Source organism: Lithobates pipiens, unplaced genomic scaffold (genome assembly GCF_037356315.1).
Source record: "Lithobates pipiens isolate NorthernLeopardFrog02 unplaced genomic scaffold, aLitPip1_a1.2 Scaffold_18, whole genome shotgun sequence".
Lineage (NCBI taxonomy): Eukaryota > Metazoa > Chordata > Amphibia > Anura > Ranidae > Lithobates > Lithobates pipiens.
Genome location: NW_027507758.1, coordinates 555383524 through 555411167, shown reverse-complemented (window position 1 = coordinate 555411167; position 27644 = coordinate 555383524). Strand labels below are relative to the sequence as shown.

Below are 27644 nucleotides of genomic sequence, written 5' to 3'. Positions count from 1 at the left end.
CACTAAACTGTAAACAATTACAGTAAAATAGGAGCAAAAGCAAAGCTTTACATGAAAAAAAAAAGAAATAAATGATATATATATATATATATATATATATATATATATATATATATATATATATATATATATATATATAGTGAGTGTGAAGTGATTACCTAATGTTGATAGCTGTGACGATGTGACACTGGAGAGAGACTGAGATACCAGGGCATTGCTGGATGAAAGTTGCGTGGAGGAAACTGGACCCGCCAGCAGCATCCTGTAACTGGCTATCACACTTCCTGGACTTGATATAAGCACAGATGTCTTTAGCATGCAGATGTATTTTTACAAATTTTTTTTTTTGCATTAGAATAGTTTTTAATACATGGTTTGTTACCTGAATCCAAGTACTGCCACAGACAATGGATTGCAATTCTTTGTGTAAGCATGTAGAAGCTGATAAAAAGAACACATGCAACAATTAATATTTATAAAGGCAACTCCCTTCAAAAACCTAGCTGCGTTTTCCTTTTCAGACAATTGTTTGTCTTATGTTTTATTTTCTTCATTTAATAATGGACCACTATTTTGAAAAAGAATGATTTTACAATGCTCTCAAGTGAGAGAAAGCGACTTGGTTGGGCTGTTAGAAGAGGAGTAATGGTTGGCTCAGGTGTGTTAGGAGCAGGAATGTTGCAGCAATGGATTACATATATACATACATATGTATGGCAGTAATCTTTGGGATTAGAGTTGCAAATACAGTATCTCACAAAAGTTAGTAAACCCCTCACATATTTGTAAATATTTTATTATATCTTTTCATGTGACAACACTGAAGAAATGACACTTTGCTACAATGTAAAGTAGGGAGTGTACATCTTGTAAAACAATATAAATCTGCTGTCCTCTCAAAATAACTCAACACACAGCCATTAATGTCTAAACCACTGGCAAGAAAAGTGAGTACACCCCTAAGTGAAAATGTCCAAATTGGGCCCAAAGTGTCAATATTTTGTGTGGCCACCATTATTTTCCAGCACTGCCTTAACCCTCTTGGGAATGGAGATCACCAGAGCTTCACAGGTTGCCACTGGAGTCCTCTTCCACTCTTCCATGAGGACATCACAGAGCTGGTGGATGTTAAAGACCTTGCACTCCTCCACCTTCCCTTTGAGGATGCCCCACAGATGCTCAATAGGATTTAGGTCTGAAGACATGCTTGGCCAGTCCATCACCTTTACCCTCAGCCTCTTTAGCAAGGCAGTGGTTGTCTTGGAGGTGTTTGGTATACTGCCCTGTGGCCCAGTCTCCAAGGGAGGGGATCATGCTCTGCTTCAGTATGTCCCAGTACATGTTGGCATTAATGGTTCCCTCAATGAACTGTAGCTCCCCAGTGTCGGCAGCACTCATGCAGCCCCAGACCATGACATTCCCACCATCATGCTTGACTGTAGGCAAGACACACTTGTCTTTGTACTCTTCACCTGTCTGCCGCCACACACACTTGACATCATCTGAACCAAATAAGTTTATCTTGGTCCAGTAATCCATGTCCTTAGTCTGCTTGTCTTTAGAAAACTGTGGGCTTTCTTGTGCATTATCTTTAGAAGAGGCTTCCTTCTGGGATGACAGCCATGCAGCCCAATTTGATGCAGTGTGCAGAGTATGGTCTGAGCACTGACAGGCTGACCCCCACCCCTTCAACCTCTGCAGCAATGCTGGCAGCACTCATACATCTATTTCCCAAAAACAACCTCTGGATATGACGCTGAACACATGCATTCAACTTCTTTGGTCAACCATGGTAATGCCTGTTTTGAGTGGAACTTGCCCTGTTAAACTGATGTATGGTCTTGGCCACCATTCTGCAGCTCAGTTTCAAGGTCTTAAGAATCTTCTTATAGCCTAGGCCATCTTTATGTAGAGTAACAGTTCTTTTTTTCAGATCCTCAGAGAGTTCTTTGCCATGAGGTGCCATGTTGAACTTGCAGGGACCAGTATGAGAGAGTGAATGCAATAACACCAAATTTGGACATTTTCATTTAGGGGTTTACTCACTTTTGTTACCATCGGTTCAGACATTAATGGCTGTGTGCTGAGTTATTTTGAGGGAACAACAAATTGTTATACAAGCTTTACACTCACTACATTGTAGCAAGGTGTCATTTCTTCAGTGTTGTTACAACAAAAGATATAATAAAATATTTACAAAAATGTGAGGGGGTGTACTCACTTTTGTCAGATACTGTATCTAGAGCAGCTTTTCTCAACCTTTTTCGATACAGAGGAACCCTTAAAATAATGTTCCAGTCTCAGGAAACCCCTACTAAAAGTTACTATATCTTCAACTTATAATACATTAGTGTGATGGTCAGTGGGAAGAATGTTCCTGACATTTGTGGCCATTGGAAAGAAATACCCCCTTACAGACAGCTAAAAAGAAAAATTATGTCAATGAGAACTTATCTGAGAGGCAGAAATTATGAATGATTGATTGTGTTATATAGTTGTGGGATCACTATTACGTGCTTGCAGCAGCTATCAAGCGGTAACTGATTGTTTGTATACACACTAGACATATATTCGTTTTAGCTCGGGATTATATTTCATTTAATTTAATTTTAGAAATTACTAATTGCTGAAGGAACCCCTAGCAACCTCTGGAGAAACCCTAGGGTTCCATGGAACGATGGTTAAGAAACCCTGATCTAGAGATAAGACAATGGGCAGGAGCTTTTTGAGTGCTATGCTAGCTATTAAAGGGGTTGTAAACTCTTGTGTTTTATTGCATAGGATGCATTAAGGTGAAAAAACTTCTGTGACTGACCAGCCCCCCAGTCCCCCCCCCCCCATTTTACTTACTTGAGCCTGTTCATTCCCACACTGGAGACACGCTCTACCTCTCTGGTTGGGGTTCTCGGCTCTTGATTGGATAGATTAATAGCAGCGCAGCCATTGGCCGCAAATGTTGGACTCGGGAGTGTGCCTGCATGTTAACCCCCAGGGAGAGCTGATGCTGCGAGGAGCCACAAGCGCCGTTGGGGGACCCCAGAAGACAAGGATAGGGGTCACTCTGTGCAAAATGAACTGCACAGTGGAGGTAAGTATGATATGCTTGTTATTTAAAAAAACAAAAACAAAAAAATAGGGTTTACAACCCCTTTAATTATTGCCACAAAAATTAAGTTTAATGTATTTAAGGTTTATTTGTCAGGGAAAGTTAAGAATTTAAAGTGAAACCATTGTTAGCATGCTCAGATTTTTCATTGAAAAGTCCATATCATGTTTGGGGTTTCTAAGTAACTGTCTAGCAAGCCCAGTAGATTTTAACATGTATGTGAAAAATTTGAAAATTACCCTGGTAGGCATGTGGTTATAGCTAAACTACAGGAAGATACTTAAAACTCCAATTAATATTATATATAAAACATTATTAACCCTTTCACTGCAAGAGCTGTTTTTGCATTTTGTGCACACATGTTTGAAAAATCACGTTAGGCCTGAAGATTATATAAAACCCCCAAACATATATTTTCTGAAAGCAGAGACCCTAGAAAATAAAATAGTTGTAGTTCCAATTTTTTATGTCACATGATATTAATGATTTAGGAAACACATTTTAATAAAAAAAATACAGTCCTGTTCATTTTATAGCACACAAACAATAAGTTACCCAATTTTTGGGGTAAAATATAAAAGATGAGGTTGCACTGAGTAAATGGATATCCAACATGTCACAACCGAAAATTGCCTATGAAACCGTGACAAACTTTAGCACCATATATTTTCCATAGGCAATGCCTTTAAAGCCCCTGGACTGGATGGACAGAAATGGAAGTCTGGCAAGGAAGACTACTCCGATATGTGTATTTCAAATGTGGCTGTTTATCCACAGTACAATATTCTTTTGATATATTAATTATTAAATAAAATTATTATGAGTTTTTGCCTTATTTACCTCCTCAAAATGTAGGTTGATACTTACAGCCAGTGTTAAATTGGACTCCTTGGCTTTGTAGTTTGGTGAACTTGAATCTAGAAGATCTGATGTAAATGTTTCATTTGTGGTAAGGGATCCTTTAAGGCTAACTGGAAAGAGTGGGAAAAAATATATTTTTTAATGTATATGAGAATAGAAATATATCAAATCATCTCACATACCTTCTAAGCCCTTCCTTTGATTCAGAAAAAAACCCTGCATCCTATTGTTAACCCATCACTCTTTTGTAAGTAGGTTTTATTAGAATTTGTGTAACGTGCAGAGATGTAATGAGAAGCCTTTCGCTGCTGGGCCCTGTGCTCCATTTTGTACCATTTTTGCAATTTATCCTTTGTTTTTTATTTTTTACTTATAGCTTTCAGAATTTGTAAAAGACCTCCCAAACCATATATTTTCTGAAAACACATGATAAGTAGAATAAAAAGAAAGGGCTATGATTTTTTAGACCCCGCGGTATTTGTGAAAATGTTTATCAAACCAAAATATTTGCAAAAAATACACTAAAACCATTATTAGCAGATAAAAACACAGCAAATTTTACAAAATCCCTACTAAATATAAAAGCTTAACCTGTATTGAATGAATAAATAACAAATATTTGTAACTTTTAAATTGCGTCTTTTTGCAAAATGGTGAAAATTAAACAGACGCAAAAGTGTAAATATTCAAATTGCTCAAAAAATCTGAAGGTTTTCATATTTCATCTAACAGCTTTCAGAATTTGTGAAAGACACACAAAACCATATATTTTCTGAAAGCATATGACCTTTAGAATAAAAAGAAGGTGCTATTGACTTTATAGACCCTGTGGTATTTGCGCAAATGTTTATCGAACCAATATATTCGCAAAAAAAACACTAAAACCATTATTAGCAGATAAAAACGTAGCAAATTTTATAAAATCCCTACTAAATATAAAAGCTTAACCTGTATTGAGTGAATAAATAACAAATATTTATAACTTTTAAATTGTGTCTTTTTTCAAAATGGTGAAAATTAAACAGACGCAAAAGTGTAAATATCCAAATTACTCAAAAAATGAAAAGAAGGTTTTCATATTTCACCTAACAGCTTTCAGAATTTGTGAAAGACCCACAAAGTCATATATTTTCTGAAAGCATATGACCTCTAGAATAAAAAGAAGGTGCTACTGATTTTTTAGACCCTGCGGTATTTGCACAAATATTTATTGATCCAAAAATTACACTAAAACCATTATTAGCAGATAAAAACAGAGCAAATTTTACAAAATTCCTGCTAAATGCCTACTAAATATAAAAGTTTAACCTGTATGGAGTTAAAGTGGTCGTAAACCCTTACAAACCACTTTGACCTACAGGTAAGCCTAGATTATGGCTTACCTGTAGGTCCAAGAAATATCTCCTAAACCTATACGGTTTAGGAGATATTTACCTGAAGACGCCCACCGCTGTCTACGGCGCATGCGCCGTAGACAGCGGTGCGCAGGCGCACTGGGTAAGTCGCACATCGCGGCGATATGCCGCGAGTGTCGGCTCCTGTGCGCATGCACAGGAGTGATGTCATCGCTGCTCCGGCGAATCAAAGCGCCGGAGCAGCGAGACCCACGGAGACCCACCAAGAAGATGGACGCTCGGAACTACAGGGGACAGCGGTGACTTCGCTGGCTCCTGTGTCAGGTAAGTGACACATAATGGACTACTATGCGATGCACAGTAGCCCATTATGCTTTACCTTTGCAGGGAATCAAAGAGGAAGTAAACCCATCAGGACCCCCAAAACCATATATTTTCTGAAAGCATATGATCTCTAGAATAAAAGGAAGGTGCTACTGATTTTTTAGACCCCGTGGTATTTGCACAAATGTTTATCGAACCAATATATTTGCAAAAAATACATTAAAACCATTATTAGCAGATAAAAACACAGCTAATTTTTAAAATTCCTGCTAAATCCCTACTACCATGTTTCCCCGAAAATAAGAGCTAGCGTGATTGTCAGGGATGGCTGCAATATAAGCCCTACCTCCCAAATAAGCCCTAGTTAAAGTCCTTGTAGGTCTTATTTTCAGGGTAGGGCTTATTTTTGGGGAAACAAGGTAGGGCTTATTTGGGGGGTAGGGCTTATATTGCAGCCATCACCGACAATCACGCTAGGTCTTATTTTTGGGGAAGCAGGGTAAATATAAAAGCTTAACCTGTATGGAGTTAAGAAATAACAACTATTTGTAAATTTTAAATTGCACCTTTTTGCTAGATGGTAAAAATCGAACGTACCCAAAAATTTCCCAATTTCTCAAAAAATCGTGAGGTTTTCATTTTTTTTTCTCAAACAATAAGTATTTATCGAGCATAGAAAGAAATAGTACATACATGGTCCAGAGCAAAACAAGTACACAAAGTCTGTAGCTTTCAACATATATATAAATTCAGTACATTATACAAAACATTCTGTAGAATGACAACCCACCCTCTCATACAATCAAATAAAACCTTAACCATCAACATAAAGTACAACCGTACAATCAATGGTCCCATAGCTTTTAAGCCCATCCTTTGATTCACAAAAGACCCTGCATCCTATTGTTAACCCCTCACCAGATGCCGACCGCCCCACGTACATTTACTGTGGCAGGGCAGCCGCTATGGGTAGAATCGTGTACCTGTACGTGATTCTGCACTTCCAGGTCTGGGGTACGCATGTGGGACCCGCCGATCATTTAGGACACAGACAGAAGGTAAACAAGGCAGATCGCTGTTCTGTGACAAGGGAAGGCAGTGATCTTGTGTTTCTGCTAAGCAGGAACACGGACCTCTGCCTTCCCACAGGAAACGAGCACCTCCCACACACAGTTAGAAAGCACTCCCTAGGAACACATTAACCCTTTGGTTGCCCCTGAAGTTAACCCCTTCCTCGCCAGTTCCATTAGTACAGTGACAGTGCATATTTTGTAGCACTGATCACTGTATTAGTGTCACTAGTCACCAAAAAGTGTTAGATGTCTAATTTGTCTAATTTGCCGCAATATTACAGTCCCGCTATAAGTCACTAGTAAAAAAATAAATACATAAATAAAAATTCCAAAAATATATCCCATAGTAAATGGTAGATACTTTTGCGCAAACCGATCAAAATATGCTTATTGGGATTTTTTGTACCAAAAATAGGCAGCAGAATACATATTGGCCTAAATTGATGAAGACATTTGATATTTTTTTTTTATTGGGTATGTTTTAGAGCAGAAAGTAAAAAAAAATTTTTTGTTTTATTTAAATTGTTGCTTTTTTTTGTTTATAGCGCAAAAAATAAAAATCGCAGAGTTGATCAAATATCACCAAAAGAAAGATCTATTTGTGAGAAAAAAGGACAGGCCAGAAGAAGGAGTGCTGCTCCAAAAACGCGTAACCTATTGGGTAATCATTCCGGAAGTGATCTCATCCTCGTGGCTCTCAGCGTGCTTTCCAGAAACAGGAAGTGTCAGTATCCACCGGTGCAGCCTGTTCCCAGACAACACAGCCATCCAGCCAACGGATCCCACTCGCTTCACGGATGTCCGGCATTACATGCCTGTTATGACTGTACCTTTGTGAGTACCGTGTTTACATTTGATATTAAAAAAATCATTTGATCTATTGCACTTAGAATGGCGCCTCTGTTTCATCCCCAGTTAGTTGAGAAAGCCCCTCCTTCCCTCCTAAAGACTCCTGGGATGTATGACATAGTTTGCCTAGGCATGGAAACCAGGACGTAACTGAAGAAATGTGAAAAAAAGGAAGAGTTTAAAACAAGTAAATGTAATATACTTTTGTATCTGTTTACTAATATTAGCAGCATACGGCTTAAAAATAGTCAATGTTGATTGAGATTGTGAAGTTTTAAATAAGCTTTATTTAAGCTTTAAATAATATATGTGTTGGAAACACCTTTTTTTCTAGACTGATATCACCTTTTTTTTTTAAAACATTTTTAATAGCTGCCATGGTCCGTAGTATCTACTAGATAGGAACAAGTCATTGTACTGCATTGAGCAAGTGCAGGTTGTATTGACTAACTGGAAGATCCGTTCAATGGAAGAGGTGTCGCAAAGGTTCCAAGCCAGTTGCAGAGCCCCCTCAATTCTAAATATATATAGTACCTTTATAAAGCATTTTTTTTAAATGGAAGTTTTTAATCTTACCCCTCTGGTCTGAGATGTTTTTTGGGGACTCGCAAACTGGAATATTATCATCTTGAATGAACAGGCAGGAGCAGAAGTTGGAGGAGTTACTACAAGGAGGATAGGTGTAACATATAGTGATGTTCCAGCTGTATCCGGGCTTGCAAGTACACATCTTCTCTGCACCATTCCCAGTAACATTACATTCTACAACAAAACACAATTAAAATACTGCTTTAAATGTGGTCTATATCAGTCATACATTTTAACACTCTGCTTTTCAAAATATGGAAGATTCTGTGAGTGAAAAACGCCCCAGTGTGAAAGGGGTCTTAAGGCAGCAGAATTGTATACTGGGAAAGAACTCAGTGTATGTATGTAAAGGGGGACAAAGAGGGACAGGGATAAGCAGAATTATGTAGTATTGTGTAGTCTCAGAGGAGAACACAAGCAGGCTAAGACTAATTAGTATTACTTTGCAGCAGGTTCAGCATTGTCGGCCAATGGGAAATAGTATAGGGTCTCACGCAGTGCTGGTAGAGGTTTATCCAGTGCCCGGAGCATTGATGCAGAGCTGCTCCCCCTCCTCTGTTGCTAATGCATACCACCATGGAATGGGTACACCACCCTGCTCCCATTCTCTGCCCACTTGCTCCAGTTGCCTTTGGTTTAAATGGAGTTTTCACTGCACACGCAAAAGATAGTCAGCTGCGCTTATGCAGGTTTGTGCCTGCTCACAAAGAATATGACATGGAATCTATAGATATAATTTCCTCCTCATAGACTCAGACGGGGCATAAAGAAAGAGCAAAACAAATAGCCATAGTGTAATACTCTTTATTTAAAACGTCATTTAAAACATAAAGCCAAAAGGCTGCTTACATTGCACAGTGCCCGGTCGGCTCTTTCTTTATGCCCCGTCTGAGCCTATGAGGAGGAAGTGATATCTATAGATTCCATGTAATATTCTATGTGAGCAGGCACAAACCTGCATAAGTGCAGCTGACTATCTTTTTAATGAAAATAGTCATTACAATCTGGTAAGGAGATTATTTTACCATCACTATTGGGTGCCTGTGTGCTGAAATCTGTGGTGAAGGGATCTCTAAATATCTTCAGAAGACTTTACTGCATTCTGGAAACTATATAAATTGGAGTGTATCACAATTTTACTTTGTGGTGTACAGTCACCTGCATGGACTTTTGATACATGTTTTTTTCCTAAATATCTAAATGGGACTATATAATAAATTTTTGTTTTTGTTGCAATTGTTATTTGTTATATATGCACGCATTATTGGCTTTATTATTGATGTTGGTGGTATTGTAGGAGATTACACTTTAATAACTATATGAATTAAATATTGTTCACAGGAGCGTCCCTATTATCACGAATTCACAGGATTCTGTTCATGTTCGCCCGTTTCCATAACATTTGCATTATGATTGCTTGTAATTGTGGTGTTTTCAATTCTCAATATATTTTCCATTCTTGGCACAACCTTTTTTTATAACTCTATTAATAAAGGAAAAATGTTCCCACACTGGGTTGTGTATGACCCTACCGGTCAGAAGAAAGCATTAGGAAGGTTGGGGACATGCAGGTGGGTATAAATCATCCTTTCCAGCTCTTGCCCATGAATCTTACCTGTAGTAATTTCTATTTGCACCACGCTGACATAGGTTGAGGAGTTCATGAGCAGTGCGTATGGTAATAATGATGTGTTTGTTAAGTACAGCTCAGTAAGACTGCTTCCATAGCCTTCGATAAGGATGTCCGTGTAGTACGTGTACTGAAACGCACTCCAGCTAACTGCGAAAAAATAATTATTTATTTTTGTTCACATGTATTTTCCTTTGACATACTTCCTTTAGCATTAAATTGATCCTGACCAATAAAATGATCTTCAAATCAAACAAACAGTGGGAAGGAGTACCTTTTAACTTTACATGTTTGTGTAGCACCCTGGTGTTTAGGCAGGGCTGCTAACAAATGTAGTTTGCCAGGTAGTAATTGTCCTGGCTAGTCTCAGAGTCTGCCAATTATCATTGCATCTACTCAAGGGTGTCCTGGCCCTAACCTGCTCTCTCCCAGTTCTGTTAAGAGACAATGAATATCTTGTTTGCATTCAAAAAGTGACTGTCTCCCATCATTCTTCTTGCATCACACCCACCATGTCTGGTAACCCACTTTACAAGGAAGGATGTGAGCTCTCCCTAACCCTTGAGGTCACCATTATGCCTCTTGGACCCTGGGACCTTGCTTCATTTGCATGAATAAATATCTGCCACCGGCCCTCACGCAATGTATTAACAATATGATTTGAAAAGAAAAAAAGGTGTATTGTAGAACAAAGCGGTCCTGACGGTCCACACTCAAGTGACTTTGCCTAGGCTGAGATATTGTGATCAGTCTGCTGTAGGCATGAGGAAGCATTTCCTCAGTCTCCTCTGTACAGAACCAGAGATTAAACTGTAGTATTGTTACTTTGTAGAGACCGAATGTGTGTGAAATTTGTGAACTCTGTGATGGGCCATATGTGTTGGCCTGGTCGCTTGTAGACTCCATGCCCCAACAAGGATGATCATGGCATGATCATCAAGTGTTATTTTAATGAAAGCTGCAAATGTAAAAAGGTTATAATGATATTTACATGTTGAAGGTTATACAATGTGACTGAGCTTACATCTACTTTGATAACTTTGATAAGAGCCTGTGCTCAGTAAAAATACTAGTGGTTCTAAAGTCGTAAGGTTTTTTCTTTTACAGTAAAACATTCTCTAAAGTAAAAAAATCTTCTGTGCCATAGGATTAATCAAATCCTGTGATGGGGGAGCAGGGGGCAGGGCTGAGCCCCACTGTCTATGTCTATGGACAAAGCGGCTTGAGTTTGTGCCCGATGGAGCACTCCCCTAGGGGTTTCCAGTGGTGGCACTTGCCAAATAGGATGAGCCAGGAGTGCCGGCGGGGGACTCCTTTGCATACAGCAGGTGAGTATAACATGTTTATTATTTGAAAAAAAAAATAAGGTTTAGAATCACTTTAAAGTTTACAACCCCATACTAGTTATAGCTGAGCTCATATATACTTACTTGGTAGATGCCTTCTGACTCTCGGATCATGTAATTCATTTTCCTGGTATAAAAAGAAATGCATACAATTACCGATTTAAAACTCACTACATTAGCCCCAGATGTACTGCAAAATGTAAATTTATCCATATCGATAGTAAATATTCTATATGGTTTTATGACTAAAATTGTGTGTTAATAATATAATAAAATATAAATAATTCTTACCCTTAGGCCCAAAACCGATATGGATCACCTTACTTGAATAACTGATAAGTGATCCTTCCAAGGGTATAAAAAGTGTTGTGAACACAATTCAGTACTCACATGGGCCTAAAAGTGACTGCTTTGCACACTATGCTGTGCAATAAAAACACAAATGCCTTGTTGTGTGTTGAGGTATGCTGCATTACTGCAGCCCATTTTTTTTTGAATGGTTCCCAACCTAAATTCTGACTAATAAAGAGCCTGTCTAGATGTATTAAATGTGTTATAAAAAAATCATGATGGATGCTATTAATGACCTGCCTACCTCTGGGGCCCCAGGGCCCCATTAGCATTAAAAGCAAAAGAGGCAGCTTTCTTGGGTCCACCAGTTCAGTGGCCCACCAGAGCATCCTCAAGTTGGCTGCTTGCTATCTAAGCACTTCCGCCAGAAAACTCTCCTTTTGCCATGTGTTATGGTCCTGTGATCATATGATGTGTCACATAAGGGAGGGTAGGTTTTTCTGTTTACTCCATGGCAGGTGCCCAGTGTGAGGATACGGGTGCTCTTCTTATGACAAAAATTGTATCCTACAGTGTTTCTGGCTTGGCATCCAAGCTTCATTGCTTAGATAGCAAGATACATGCCAACATGGGTAGTAAGGGCTTGGTCACACAGGCGGCCAAGGCAGGAAAAGCAGGCGGTCATGCCGCAATTTTGCTGCCCCCCAACCACCCACTTGCAAGATGGTGCAATCATCATAAAGTTTAAGTTTCAGAATATTCCATGTCCTTTAAAATAATAATCAGAAATGTATTGTGTGAATGGATCTCAGTGACACATTTGTGAAACATAGTGCATAATACATATAGCACATTGTTTTTAATGCTTGGCTTCCAGCACAAAGAGCATGTAAAAAACCTGCAGCTCCTGTAACAGCAATAACAAGTTATCCCCTATAATAGTGGTTCTCAACCTCTCAACCATTTTGAGACCAAGGCCCAGTAAGTTCTTCCTAAATCTCCCATGCCCTAACAGTGAAAAAAATATATATACTTACACAATAAAAATATGGAATGCAAAATATGTAATGAAATACTGGAAGGTTCTGTATGGTGTTGCATATGGAGGGGGCTGCAGTGGGCTATGGTCTCGTGGTTGAGAACCACTACCCTACATAAAGCTCACCCCCCAACACTTAACGCCCAGCTACTTGACCTAATCCTGGTATGTATTTAATATATTTATCATGTCTACTATGTCTCCCTTACCTGGCCATTGGTTACAGAAGAATGCAGATAGCAGGATAAGGACATCAGCAAATACAGGAATATCACATCAACATTGGCTCCCATCCTAAAGTACAGGTGAAATTTATAATTGTAAAAACCTCAAATTAACCAACCATTTAAAAGTACAAATTACTTTTTAAAATATTTATAAACGATATTGGGTCTGGGATTAAAAGTACAATTTCAGTCTTTGCAGATGCCACAGAGCTATGCAGTGGAATAACATTTTTACAGGACGTCTCCAACTTACAAACCAACCTCAATGCACTGTTTAATTGGGAAACTGTGTGGTAAATGAGATTTAATGTTGATAAATGCAAAGTTATGCACTTGGGGGCTAAGACAATGCATGCATCATACATACTAGGGGAAGTACAACTGGGGAATCAATGGTGGAGAAGGATCTGGGTGTTCTGGTAGATCATAAGCTTAGAGTGGTTGTAAACCCTTACAGACCACTTTTACCTACAGGTAAGCCTGCACATGGTGCTTGAATCCCTCAGGGCCAAGTGGTTGGAAGACTTCCCTGGACTAAATACAGAGGATTGGGAGGAGACATGGGAATGCTCTTTTTTGGAACTGGCTTCCACTAAAGATAGACTGGTTCAGTTTAAAATTATTTACAGAGTCTATTTCACCCCAGAGCGTTTGCACAAGATATATCCATGGGTATTTGGCCTCCTGCTGGAGGTGTTCTTCATCCTCAGCTGGCTTCATCCACATTTTTTGGCACTGCTCTCAGATCCATAATTTCTGGAGTGATGTAATTTAATTTATTTTGTCTATCACTACTATTCAGATCCCACTGACTGTGGAAGTGTGTATTGTAGTACTAGTTGATTCTTTAGCTCCTTGTAGGGCAGCCAGAACTCTTTTGGGGCTATTACTTTATTATGCATGCAAGGCCATTGTATTGAGGTGGAAGTCCTCCTCAGCACCACCCATTTATTTCTGGAAGTGTTTAGTCAATTTAGCCTTGCCGCTATATAAAGCTATTTACCTATCTCGGGGTTGTGCAAGGAAGTTTCACAAAGTTTGGGACAATTGGGTTGATTTCCCAGCCACAAATTCAGATTCTACTGATGATTAGCCAGAAATACAAATGTGTGGTTACTCTGCTTATTTGTGTGGTATTTCCTGTATTTGTTATAGATACCCAACTAGGTGCTTAAGCTCCAGGAAAATGTGTGCCTTATTATTCCCGTATAATCTTAAAGCCCTGACTGATGTAAAATAATCCCTGTGAGATGCCCGTCCACGTGGTCCGAGTGTACTTTTTTTTAATGTTGTTTTAGTCAAGTGTTTTTGTTTGTCTATTGTATTAGGTATGAACCTGGCTATGCCCGATAGGCAGGGCAGCTGTTAGAAATCATGGGAACCAATACAGCCTACCTGATGGGGCCTCCCTTGACCCTGCCCACAACCCCACCCCTGGATCCACCCCTAACCCCACACTGTCACTGGGATCTGGAGGAATGGTGGCAGGAGCTGGAACATGTAACATGTTCCAAAAAGTGAACCTTTAATAACCATTACTATTCTAAATTTTTTACACTATTATAAAACAGCAGAGATGTCTTATTTTAGAACTTTTTTGACAACAACTAATAAGCAGGGATGAGTTCAGGTGTTTTCAGCTCGTAGTCTGAACCCACCTTAGCTATACCACCAGAAAGCTTTACATCCGTGCCTGTTTAGTTTGTGTCCACATACATCACGGACTTGTGTTCGGTTACATCAGGCTACCTCTGATCTGTCTGAAAAAATGGAAAAGGATGTTCTTTTACTTTTTTCTTTTTTTTTTCACCTGAAGGGGCACGGAGGTAGGCGAATCTAAATGCACACAAGTCAATTCATATCTGGACTCCTGTAGACCTACATGGAGATTTCAATCAAGTCCGCATGAAAAACTGACAGGCAGACCCAATTGCAAAGCTTGGGTGAAAGGTTCTCAAAGGGGAGTGGTTTCGAGGTGGTAAAAATGCAGCTTGGCTGTGCGTTTTTTACTGCCCCCCCACATCACACTTGTAAAGGAGGATCAGGAAGGAGTTTCTTCCCCTGCTTTTTGCCTTCCTCTGGATCAACTGTGGACATAGAATTGTGTATATAAGATTGTATGATTTTTTGGGAGGGGGATCCTCCCTCTTTTATTGGTTGAGCTAAATGGACTTGTGTTTTTTTTCACCCAGACTAACTATGTAACCAAACACACTCACATGTTTTTGACAATGAGGCTGATTGTGCAACAATAAAGGCTGACTTTTAAAGGGGATGTCCAGAAACTTCATATACTGTAAGCCCAACTATTTTAGTCAGTGTTTATCTTTCTTCTAACAAGGCTGGTTATCCACTTTTTCTGGTGTGGTAGAGGGGATTATGCAATTAGGTGTTAGTCCCCTTAATAGGAAACCTTCCTGGAGTAAGATCACATATAAATGTCAGGAGGGGAGGGGCCTAGAGAGTTGAGACATGGGAGCCAAACACCCCATAGCCATTGTGTTGGCAAGTATGCAAATGGTATGGCGAAAGGCCCTTAACTGGGCCAGGTAGTTCAACATTCAGAAGGACCAGCTTTAGGCACCCTGAATCCTTTAAGTCTTAAGAGGATTGTGAGTGGGATCATGGATGCAAAGAACCTTTGATGTGAGTACTAGTACACCTAGGAACACATGCAACATCTGCGAGTGTATCCGGCTGGGGACAACTATAGCATGGGACAGAGAGAGAGACTGATATACAAAAAAAAAAAGCACCTTGCGAACCTCAGTGACATAAGCCATTAGACATTAAAGCAGAGCGCCACCCGATTTTAATATAATATCTCAAGCTGATTAAATACATGTCATCCTTCAAAAACTGAAAGTTTTTTGTTTTTTTTCAGCATTACCTTTTTTTTTGTTATCTTGTCCATTTGCTGTCTATGGTGATCGCGGATATGGGCGGGGATAGTGCGGATATGGGCGGGGATAGTGTGGATAGTTCAAGGAGAGAAGAGATTGAAAGGGGAGATTTATTAAAAGATTTGTGCTCGTGTTCTGTACCCAAATGTGTGCTACAGGACGTAAGCTCCTGTATATGGCATTCCACACCAAAGAGTTCTATCAGTATGTCAATGTGATGTTAGATGTCACGGTCATCTTTGAGAAGTTCCAGTACAGTGTGGAAAATTCATTACTTGTGTGGGCATTCCTTTATTCTTTAATATTAAGGCCTAAGGACAGGAATGCCATTAATGGACCATTAGCCAGGAGTTGAGCACAATATAGTGAAGGCTTTCATCTACAAGCAGGTGGGTTGTTGTTCTATTCAAATAGAAGCGAGGTCGGGATTTGTACAATCTAGTGCCAATAACCAGGCAATCACAAGCCCCCTTGCGAAACCTGTGACCCAGGATGATGTATTAGAGCACACTGAGGCTCAAGAGTCTATGATGTAATTCCATCATTTGGAACCGGACATACATAAATAACAATAGCTGTTAGGTCACCTTTTTTCAGTGTTTTGGGAATACCAATTGCTGGAGCAATGGAGATGTTTGAAATGGATACTTCTGACTGCACATTTTATAGGATCTTATTGGTCTTTCAAAGGTAGGAAAAGCAGATTCTCAGCAAAGAATCATGTAAAAAAGATTTTGCAGTCCAATCTAAATACACATATCAGAGCTTTGTAAAATCCTGAGTGCACTAAGAGTCATATTACACATAATAAAGCATATCCAAACCCAAGAACACAAATGTAAATCTGTATACTGCAGCTTACCAGTCCTTACATGTGGTGGCTGCATGAGTTTTATTTTTTTCCACATTTTCAGCAAGTACAGAAAATACCTGTTTATCTTGCGAAAATGCTGTGTCCTTGTTGCTGTATGTGAGCTAAACTTAAAGCGGAGGTCCATCCTAAAGTGGACCTTCCGCTCATTGGAATCCTCCCCCCCTCCGGCGCCACAATTGGCACCTTTCAGGGGGGAGGGGGGTACAGGTACCTGTACAGTACAGATATCTGCACCCACTTCGGGGATAGCTCTCTGCGGAAAGGGGCGTAGATCTACGCCCCTTTCCGAAAGTCCCCCGCTGCCTGCTGGGAAACACACAGATCCCAGAGGCAGCGGGTCCATCCTTATTGCGCAGCGCGACTCGCGCATGCGCAGTAGGGAACCGGGAAATGAAGCCGAAAGGCTCCACTTCCTGATTCCCATACCCAAGATGGCGGCGGCAGCACCCGAGAGACGATCAAGATAAGTGTCCTTATTTTAAAAGTCAGCAGCTGCTGTATTTGTAGCTGCTGGCTTTTAAAAAAAAAATAACAAAGGCGGAACTCCCGGCGGACTCCTGCTTTAAGGCACAAGTAATGTACCCTTATTTTTTTAACCACTCCCAGTTCTGGGAGGGAATCTATTGCCCCCCATGACCTGTGTCCAACCACAGCTGATCCCATGTAAACAAATGCTGGTTATCGGTATTTCCTTTCCTCAACGCTGTCACTGAGTGAGGAAAGCTGATAACCGACAATCCTGTGACAGCACACATTTACACTGATAATCAGGGCACTGACCATCAGTGCCCTAATTATCAGTGCTGCCCCATCAGTGCCAATCAGTGCCCATCAGTGCAGCTTATTAGTGTCCATCACTGCAGCATATCAGTGCCCATCAGTGCCTCCTCATCATCGCCCATCAGTGCAGCTTATCAGTGTCATTAGTGCTGCCTTATCAGTTCCCATCAGTGAAAAAGAAAAATTACTTATTTGCAAAATTTTATAACAAAAACTAATAAAAAAGGTTTTTGTTTTTTAAAAATTTTGGTTTGTTTAGAAAACAATAATACCATCAAAAGAAAGCCCTATCTGTCTAAAAATAAATAAAAAAAATGTAATTTGGGTACAGTGCTGCATGACCACGCAATTGCCATTAAAATTGTGACAGCACTGAAAGCTGAAAATTAGCCTGGTCAGGAAGGGGTTGAAAGTGCCCAGTAAGCAAGTACTTAAACTACTAATCCATGTACTAATACCTTCCATGTAATGAAGATGAAGAATAGAAGACATGTGCTAAACCCATTAGATGGTTTGTTGGTAACTAGGGAGCACCCCAAGATGAGAAGTTGTATCACTTCAGTGGGAAAGGAGAGTCCTTCTGGGAAAATGTCAAGGAAATATCACGCAGCTTCCCCTTTGGGGAAAGGCAAGGATTTTTCCAAGATTTATCCTGGCACCAGGATAGCTGGAGAACCAGAGTAGTAATAGACTAACATGAAGCTGTCCCTCAAGTGGTCAGCGGATCTAAATCATGCCAGCCAAAGAGCACAAGATGATATGTGGTATTGACATTGTTATGCAGAAAGAACTACTGTGAGTAGTTGCAAATCAGCAGGTCTTTCATCAATCCTCCCCATTTGCACAGGCTTGGGATTAGTGTGCAAAATGTGATAACACACGAGCATAGCCAATTTGTACACATATGTTAGGGTCAATTTAACTACCAGTATGTATATGGAGTGTGAAAACCAATGCATGCACAGATAGTATCCTAGCTGACATTCAAGCTAAGGAGCCCAATGCTACAAAGGATAAGTACTAACCATTAAGCCACAATGCTGCCCCATCACATCTAGGACGCATTATGTTACCTTTTTATTCTTGGGTTTAAATAAACTCAAAGCCTTTGGATTCCAATATCACTTCTGCATCTGGCATTTTCTAAAGAAAAGTTCAGCAATGATGGCCTATTTTCGCAGTACAGGTTTCCTTTAAATATGTATATATCTTATAGGCATCTGCATCTTCATAATAAAGCCAAGATGGGACCCCTTTTTAGATCTTACCTTTTTGTATGGTCCGTGTTCCATGTATGAGGATTTGGATGTCTTAGTATGGATTGACACAATTATCTCAATACATCTCTACAGAGCGGAGAGTACGGAAGGCATCACAGTGACACCACACTTATTTTATTATTTATTGGATGCAAATCAGTGCTAATTCTATGTCAAACACAGTAAGGCTCTGAGTGTGACGGTGATGGGTTGTATCGTGCTTTCTTTATTCCTTCTTTCTTTACATTTAGGCTTAAAATACAACTGTATACAAACATTTGCATGTGAATTTGAATGTCAAAACCATCTCCACTGGAAGAGAGTCAACGTTTTCATTGGTCTGATCCCCCTGTGGTCCACTTTGCAGTATGATTATTCACCAAAATGTGTGGATTTTTTTCCACTAATGGTTCCTTGATGATTAAAATGACAATGTCCCAAAATAATAAATCACAGGAAGACTATAGGACACAGTAGTGACATAGGGGTCAGCAGGAGAACCCACAGTGCTCAGCATTGGAAACAGAAAATTGAAACTCTGAGCCCTTGTACACACGGTCGGACATTCTGACAACCAAATCCGTTGGATTTTGTCCGACGGATTTTGTCCGATGGATTTTGTCCGATGGATTTTGTCTGACGGATTTTGTCTGACGGATTTTGTCCGATGGATTTTGTCTGACGGATTTTGTCCGATGGATTTTGTCTGACGGATTTTGTCCGATGGATTTTGTCTGACGGATTTTGTCCGAAACTGTTGCATACACACGGTCGGACAAAGTTGTCGGAAAATCCGATTGTACATAACGTGATGACGTTATTTCGTTACGACGGGACTACGTTCAGGCTAGTAACCAATAGCTTTGGTCTAGGAATTTGATCTGAGCATGCGTGGCACTTTGTCCGTCGGAGTAGGCTACACATGATCGGAGTATGTCCGATCGGAGAATTTTGTCGGAAAATTTTACCGGCAAGTTGGAAAAGTTGGTCCGTCGGATATTCCGACAGAAACAGTCCGATGGAGACCACACACAGTCGGAATATCCGACAAAACGGTCCGATATGACACATTCCATCGGAATCTCCGACCGTGTGTACAAGGGCTGAGAAGTGTCAGATTCTGTAGAGATCTCGGGGGAAGAATCTATGCATCAGAGCAGCGTTCAATGATGCAAGCAGCAGTAAAGGTAAGTATTGTGTTACTTCTTTACATAGAAAAGCTTTCTCGTGATTTCATTTTTAATTTTTTTTTTAAAGAGAAAAAGTCAAGTAGTTTAAATGCTTACTTGCAGCATTTTTGTATTCCATGAATGCTTTTTTAGTGACTTGCAATATGCCTTTAAATTTGCAAGCAATTCAGAGTTTAGAGAGCAATTTAAGTGTCAAAACCCACACGATTTGACTATCCGGTGGACTCTGGTCTGCCGGACAATTAAACCGTGTGTGGGCTTCCGCTGACTTTTTCTTTCCAAAAGTCCAGTGGACTTTGAAAGAAGACATGACTCAAAATTGTCCGCCGGACTCGGCTTTCCAGTGGACAATCCGCTCGTCTGTGTGCTAGTCCGCCGGACTTTCCAAATGAATGGAACATTCATCGTACCACTACCCATTCACCTGAGGGAAAAAGTATCAATAAAAAAACACAGGTTTTTAAAGTAGTTTATTAGGCAGCTCTGGGGGTCTTCTTACTTCTACACGCTTTGCGGCCTCTTCTCCCGCTCTCCGGTTTTTTGGCCGGGCTCCTCCGCTATCTTCCTCCAGCTCTTTTACTAGCATTGGCCTGGTCTTCTCATTCGTCGTCAGCGTCTTCTTATTCTTCCTTCTTCTCTTCTTCCGATGTTGACACGACGATCTCTCCTGCTGTAATGCTGGGGAGACATTGCATGGCGACTTATATAGCTATAAGGGGCATGGTCACCGGGTGATATCATATGGTGACCCCGCCCCTTATGATGTCACAGTCCTGGGGGATGCTGGGACTGTGACATCATAAGGGCCGGGGTCACCATGTGACATCACCCGGTGACCTCGCCCCTTATGCCTATAAAAGTTGCAGCGCAACGCATCCCTGGCATTACAGCGGGAGAGAGCGTTGTGTCAACATCGGAAGAAGAGAAGAAGGAAGAATAAGAAGACAGCGGCGATGGTGATGACGAATGAGAAGACCCGGCCAATGCTAGTAAAGGAGCTGGAAGAAGATAGCGGAGGAGCCCGGCAGAAAAATCGGAGAATGGGAGAAGAGGCCGGAAAGTGCGGAAAAGTCAGAAGACCCCCAAAGTGGGAAGAAGACCCCCGGAGCTGCCTAATAAACTACTTGAAAAACCTGTGTAGTGTGTTTTTTTTCTTGACATTTTTTGAGGGCATGCAGTCTGGTACGGTTCGGGGGGGACGCCTGCTTGTTATGTGTTCGGGGCATTAGGGACCTATAACCATGATCACCAAAATCATCAGGAATTAAAGGGTGAATCCCAAATTTAGAGTTGCCCCTAGAACAGCAAAAGAGTAGATATCTTCCAATGGGGACACTCGTTCCCATGATAACTAAGAGGGGCTTTCCTTCACATTGGAAAGATATTCTCTTGCTTCCTGTTCAGGAGTCTACAGGACAGGAAGTGAAGGGAAATCTCCCTAATGGGACACGGATGAAAAAAGACAGTGGTTTTAACTGTTTATTACTCTATCCAAAATTAAATTTTAAGTTCACCTTTTCTAAAAAAACAAAAAACAAAAAAAAAAGTTAATTGAGAACTACGAGCCATCAGCTGAAAACAACAGTAGATGTAGTTCATTAATTCACAGAACAAACACATTGAATTTAAAGTGGAGTTGCCCCCCAAAAAATAAAACTACTTAAAAATCTTAAAAAAAATCAAAAAAAAATAATTGGCAAAAAAAAAATTTTTTACTCACCTCTAAATACCGGTTGCTAGGGGGTCCCTCGTAGTCTGCCTTCTTCATTGCCCGGGCTGGTGACATCACTTCCCCTCGCGCCGCACATTCACCTGGGACCTGTCACGTGTCCCAGGTGACTGTACGGCGTATCACGGCGCCCTGCGCCGCTCGCGCATGCGCAGTGGGTGCCCGGCTGTGAAGCCACAGCCGGGTGCCCACAGTATGCATGACGGCGCCGCGAGCGGAGCGAGGAGCGAGGGGGGGGCTTCGTTCCCCCGCATCGCTGGAACCCGGGACAGGTAAGTGTCCGATTATTAAAAGCCAGCAGCTGCAGTATTTGTAGCTGCTGACTTTTAATTTTTTTTTTTTAGGGGGTACCCCACTTTAAATTCTGACAGCTGGAGTGGGTAGAGGATCCCCTGACCTCTGTCACAGGGAGGGGGGGAGAGGAAGCAGGAGCTGGTACACTCCATAAAAAGGAGTTGAACATGTAACATGTTCCAAAGGTGAACTTATCCTTTAAAGACAAAAAGGTTGGGCTTTAGATATACTTCAAATGTTATTTCCAACAAAGTAGGTAATGGGCATGCAAACTATTTGACAGGTGATTAGAACAGAATAAACACGAAACAGGCCCTTATGAAGGTACAACAGATGCTGTATATCAATACATATAAGGATTTTCCTATGTCAATAGTATTGCTCAGCATCATGTTAATGTGAATTCCCAGACTCCAACCAGCGCACATGCTATATGATCAAACTCAGGAGATGGGGGAGACTGTAATGGCATACAATTTTTACATTTAGAAATGTGGCAGGTAGGGTTAAAGGATATAAAGGAAGTAAAAGAAAAGAGAGGAAGGATGTGAATGTAACCAAGAGAACGAAAAAAAAGGGGGGGGGGGCGGTCGGAAAGTGAAGTGGATTGGGGGGGGGCAGTATCTCACAAAAGTGAGTACACCTCTTTTTAAATATTTAAATATATCTTTTCATGTGACATCACTGAAGAAATGACACTTTGCTACAATGTAAAGTAGTGAGTGTACAGCTTGTATAACAGTGTAAATTTGCTGTCCCTTCTAAATAACTCAACACACAGCCATTAATGTCTAGACCTCTGGCAACAAAAGTGAACTAAATGAAACTGTCCAAATTGGGCCCAATTAGCCATTTTCCCTCCCTGGTGTCATATGATTCATTAGGTGTCACAAGGTCTCAGGTGTGAATGGGGAGCAGGCGTGTTAAATTTGGTGTTATCGCTCTCACTCTCTCATACTGGTCACTGGAAGTTCAACATGGCACCTCATGGTAAAGAACTCTCTGAGGGTCTGAAAAAAAGAATTGTTGCTCTACATAAAGATGGCCTAGGCTGTCAGAAGACTGCCAAGATCCTGAAACTGCTGAAGCTGCAGCATGGTGGCCAATACCATTCAGTGGTTTAACAGGGTAAACAAAGAAATGATTTCTTCCACGCTCCTGAAGGCGTTATTGATATACCATGGTAGGCCTTTTTTGGATTTTTTTATTTTATTTTTATAAAAATATGTGTATATGTATATATGTATATGTGTCTGCGTGTGCACCTGTGCATCATTTGTGCATATTTTATGCCCATGCGAGCATATGCATGCATGTGCGTACTGTGTAGGATTGCATGCACATGTGTTGGTTGGTTCAGTCAATCCCTGTGCATGTATATCTATGTGCATACAATTTATGCGTCTGTGTGTGCATGCACAGAGGTGTATATGTAAACACCTTTGCGCGTATGGCTCTGCGTATATGTGTCTGCGTGTGCACCTGTGCATGCTTTGTGCACACTTTATGCGCATGCGTGCATGTGCATACTGTGTAGGATTGCATGCACATCTGTTGGTTGGTTTAATCAATCCCTGTGCATATATATCTATGTGCATACACTTTATGTGACTGTGTGTGCATGCACAAAGATGTGTAGCAGCCACAACCTTTGCTGCGCAGCCTTGAATTTATGGGCTTACTGGTTACCTTCTCTTGGCCTGCTCCTGCGCGTCTAGGGGTTCCCAGGGTTGATACCCAACGACTTGTACACTGACTCAGATAAAGTCCTTTCAAAAGGTTTTATTTTGCAGCAGAACTTTCACAAACACAGCCTCGTTGGGAACAGAGGGCACCTTGAACTGCAGGTTTAACAAAGTCTCTATTTCCACCCAGAGAGTAGCCACTCACAGCTGGGTACTTTAAGGCTGAACAGACCTCTAGCCAGAGGTCATTGCAGTCAGCGCGTTGACTCAAACTTGAACAAAGAACTGAAGATGAATAGGAACCGTTTTCCAACTGTACCTGGAACGTTTCCTGCTTTCTTTGAGGTACTGGAAAAGTGCGGACTCATCAATCTCCTTCCCAACTCAGTAACCAGGCACTTCTCAGGATGCCACTTGCTGGCCCTCCTCCAAAGAGTCCTCCCCCGGTTACTTGCATGATCTGTGGTGCCTTACGGTACTTGTCCAATACTGATTGGACCTTGGGCAAAAATTTTCTTGGGCCCCCCCTCCCCCCCCCCCCATGCAGTTTTGCTCTCCACCTGCTCTGAGACATACAATAAATAGCAGCTTGACTTAAAATCAGTTTACTGTATCAGGTCAGGCAGCAATTGCGATTGGTTACCAGCGGTTACAGCATATCATTACTGCTTAATGACTGGTTACTAGAGGTTACAGCACACATTACGGCTCACTGATTATTTGCTAGAGGTTACAGCAAATGATTTCTGCTTGTTAATTGGTTACTAGAGATTACTGTAAAGTAAAACTGCTCACTGATTGGTTGCTAGAGGTTACAGCACATCATCTCCTCACTGCATGGGGAGCATGATATACATATGAATGCCACCTTTATTTACATATCAATGCTGCCGGCCGCATCTATTTACTTAGTAATGCCGCCAGTATTTACATATGACACAGGGTCTGCAGGTGAGTCATATGTACACAACAATAGGGCAGAGCTGGGCAGCATTAGTACCATCACTTCACACTGAGATATTGGGACACAGCACAGGACTAAAACTTCAAGGGACAAGGGAATTTACACTGGGATAGTTGGCAAGTATGAGGCAGCTGCTTTGGGCCCCACAACAATGACAGGGCCCAGGGCAGCTGCCCCTTTTGCCCTGCCTTAAAGACGGCCCTGGTGGTGCCCCTCCAAGCCGAGAGCACACCTGGACACTTTGAATCCTCCCTCAGTTACAGCGCCTCTGACCAGCCGGTTCTGAGACTCGGGAACAGACGGATCCCTACCCCAGACCAAGCAGGTCTATCAGGGGCCACTGACAGGAACATGTTGCGGGATGTTGAACACCCAGTGACCGGGACCCCTCACCTGGGACCAGAACAGACCACACGGATCTCTCGAACAACTCCGGAACCTCGAACACGTGATGCACACCTGTTTAAGTACCCCCTCCCAGACTCCTGAGCGGGCCCGGCACTCCCGCTGATTGGCTCAGAGAGGGCCATACTCAAACATCCATCCAGGCCTGGTTATAGCCTGTCATGTACACCTCACCGTTCACATGACCAGGCAGAACATCAATCATGGCCTGGCCGGACTGGTGTTAAGCCTTACCTACACAATTAACCCTCAGTACTGTAAGGTTCTGAGGCAAAAACAAAATTTACAATGCGTGTGACATTTGGTCCCAAATGTCATCTGCTACAGATGTATATTAAAGACTTTTGAAATGCTTTTCAATTGTTTACTGATTTAAAGCTTCAAAACTTGTATTTTTTAATAGGTCTATATTTTATGTTTTTTATGTATTTTAACATATCAACTTACACACCTCTGGTCTGTATTGTGTAGCATACAACCCCACATTTAATATGTGCTCCTTACTATGTACACATTGACGTCTATTCTGTTTAGAGTGTAGGAAAACTGACTACTCACCACGTGACATACCTATACAGATTGTTATCCTTTTTTGCAAGGCTCTGATGAAGAGGGAAATTCCCCCAAAACGTGTCAGCCCACTTTGAGTATTTGCCCTTGCATGGGCATGTCTAATTTTTAAACTTTTAATGTGTATATTTTGTAACCCAGCTTTTATGAAAATGTAGGAACTTTTTATGGTTTTATATATGCATTTGTTTAATTTGAATAAATTGTATTGTCTTGATCCTAGCGGTTGATCACGTGCCTTCCTCCTCTTTCTTTTTTTCCACTCAGTGGTTTAACAGGACAGGTTCCACTCAGAACAGGCCTCACCATGGTTGACCAAAGAAGTTGAGTGTACGTGCTCAGCGTCAAATCCAGAGGTTGTCTTTGGGAAATAGATGTATGAGTGCTGCCAGCATTGCTGCAGAGGTATGCATGCCTGTCGTCCCAGAAGGAAGCCTCTTCTAAAGATGATCTATAAAGCCCCATACACACTATCAGTTTTTCTGCTGAGTTTTTCCTTCAGATTTACCAAAACCATATAATATGAGGTCAAACCTTAGGAATTTCAATTTGTATGCAATCAGGCAGGCCCTTCTACTACATGGTTTTGGTAAATCTGAAAGAAAAAGTCAGCAGAAAATCTGATAGTGTGTATGGGGCTTAAGAAAGCCCTCAAACAGTTTGCTGAAGAAAAGCAGACTAAGGACTTGGATTACTGGAACCATGTCCTGTCTGATGAGACCAAAACAAATGTATTTGGTTCAAATTGTGTCAAGCGTGTGTGGCGGCAACCAGGTGAGAAGTACAAAGACAAGTGTGTCTTGCCTACAGTCAAGCATTGTGGTGGAAGTGTCATTGTCTGGGTCTGCATGAGTGCTGCCGACACTGGCTACACTTCATTGAGGGAACCATGAATGCCAACATGTACTGTGATATACTGAAACAAAGCATGATCCCCTCTCTTTGGAGACTGAGCCACAGGGCAGTATTCCAACATGATAAGGACCCCAAATAAACCTCCAAGACTACCACTGCCTTGCTAAAGAAGCTGGACTGCTAAAGGTGATGGACTGGCTAAGCAGGTCTGCAGACCTAAACCCTACTGAGCATCTGTGGAGCATTCTAAAATGGAAGATGGAGGAGCGCAAGGTCTCTAACACCCACCAGCTCCATGATGTTGTCATGGAGGCGTGCAAGAGGACTTCAGTAGCAACTGGTGAAGCTCTGGTGAACTCCGTGCCCAAAAGGGTTAAGGCAGTGCTGGAAAATAATGGTGGCCCCACAAAATATTGACACTTTGGACATTTTCACTTAGGGGCGTACTCACTTTTGTTGCCAGTGTTTTAGACATTAATGGCTGTGTGTTGAGTTATTTTGAGGGGACAGCAAATTTACACTGTTGCACAAGCTGTACACTCCATACTTTAGCAAAGTGTCATTTCTTCAGTGTTGTCACATAATAAGGTATGATAAGTTATGATAAAATATTTACAAAAATGTGAGAGGTACAGTATACTCACTTTTGTGAGATACTGTACTTGCCATGCAGTGGGTGAGCAGCTAATACGTAACCCCAGTCCTTTTGCAAATATGAGTATAACTGCCCCAATCAAAGGAGCTTTATTTAAACTTGACTTATTTTTGAACCTTAAAGCGGAAGTTCACAGAAAAATTGAACCTCTGCTTTTCGGAACCCTCACCCCCTCCAGTGTCACTTTTGACACCTTTCAGGGGGAAGGGGGGTGCAAATACCTGTCTAAGACAGGTATTTGCACCCACTTCCGGGCATAGATTCCCACGGGAGTCTATGCCTCTTCCTGTCCCGCCACGCTGTCTGCTGGGGCACACATGGGTCCCAGAGACATTACAGATTATTCTCATTGCGCTGCGCGACTCGCCCATGCGCAGTAGGTAACAAGGAAGTGAAGCCACGACGCTTCACTTCCTGATTCCCTCACCGAGCATGGTACCGGCAGCAGCCAAGCGATTGCTCGGCTTCCGACATCTCTTTATTAAAAGTCAGCAGCTGCAGTATTTGTCTTCAGTTCTTCTGCCGGGCTCCTCCGCTATCTTCTTCCTTTTACTAGCGTTGGCCCGGTCTTCTTGTTCATCGCTGTCACCACTGGCGCTTTCTTCTTCTTATCTTCCGATGTTGGCAGGACGCTCTCTCTCACTGTAATACCAGGGAAGCGTTGCGCTGCGACTTATATAGGCATAAGGGGCGGGGTCACGGGTGATGTCAAATGGTGACCCCACCCCTATGATGTCACAGTCATGGGGGGACATTACCTGGTGACCCCCTTTCCTGACCGACCGGCTGCGT

At 41.4% G+C, this 27644-nt stretch overlaps 1 protein-coding gene across 1 annotated transcript in view; it reads right to left on the bottom strand.

Moving 5' to 3' along the window:
- The window catches only part of LOC143988965 (adhesion G-protein coupled receptor F3-like), a 60538-nt gene extending 41932 nt beyond the window's left edge, over positions 1-18606 (bottom strand). The window contains exons 1-8 of the mRNA XM_077488925.1: positions 18515-18606; positions 12672-12756; positions 11217-11259; positions 9772-9936; positions 8145-8330; positions 3974-4077; positions 383-441; positions 159-289 (exon numbers count right to left, since the gene is read on the bottom strand). Of these exons, the coding sequence (XP_077345051.1) occupies positions 159-289; positions 383-441; positions 3974-4077; positions 8145-8330; positions 9772-9936; positions 11217-11259; positions 12672-12755 (772 nt within the window). The 5' untranslated portion in view covers position 12756; positions 18515-18606. The remainder of the gene's footprint in view (positions 1-158; positions 290-382; positions 442-3973; positions 4078-8144; positions 8331-9771; positions 9937-11216; positions 11260-12671; positions 12757-18514) is intronic.
- Between the last annotated feature and the right edge of the window lie 9038 nt (positions 18607-27644).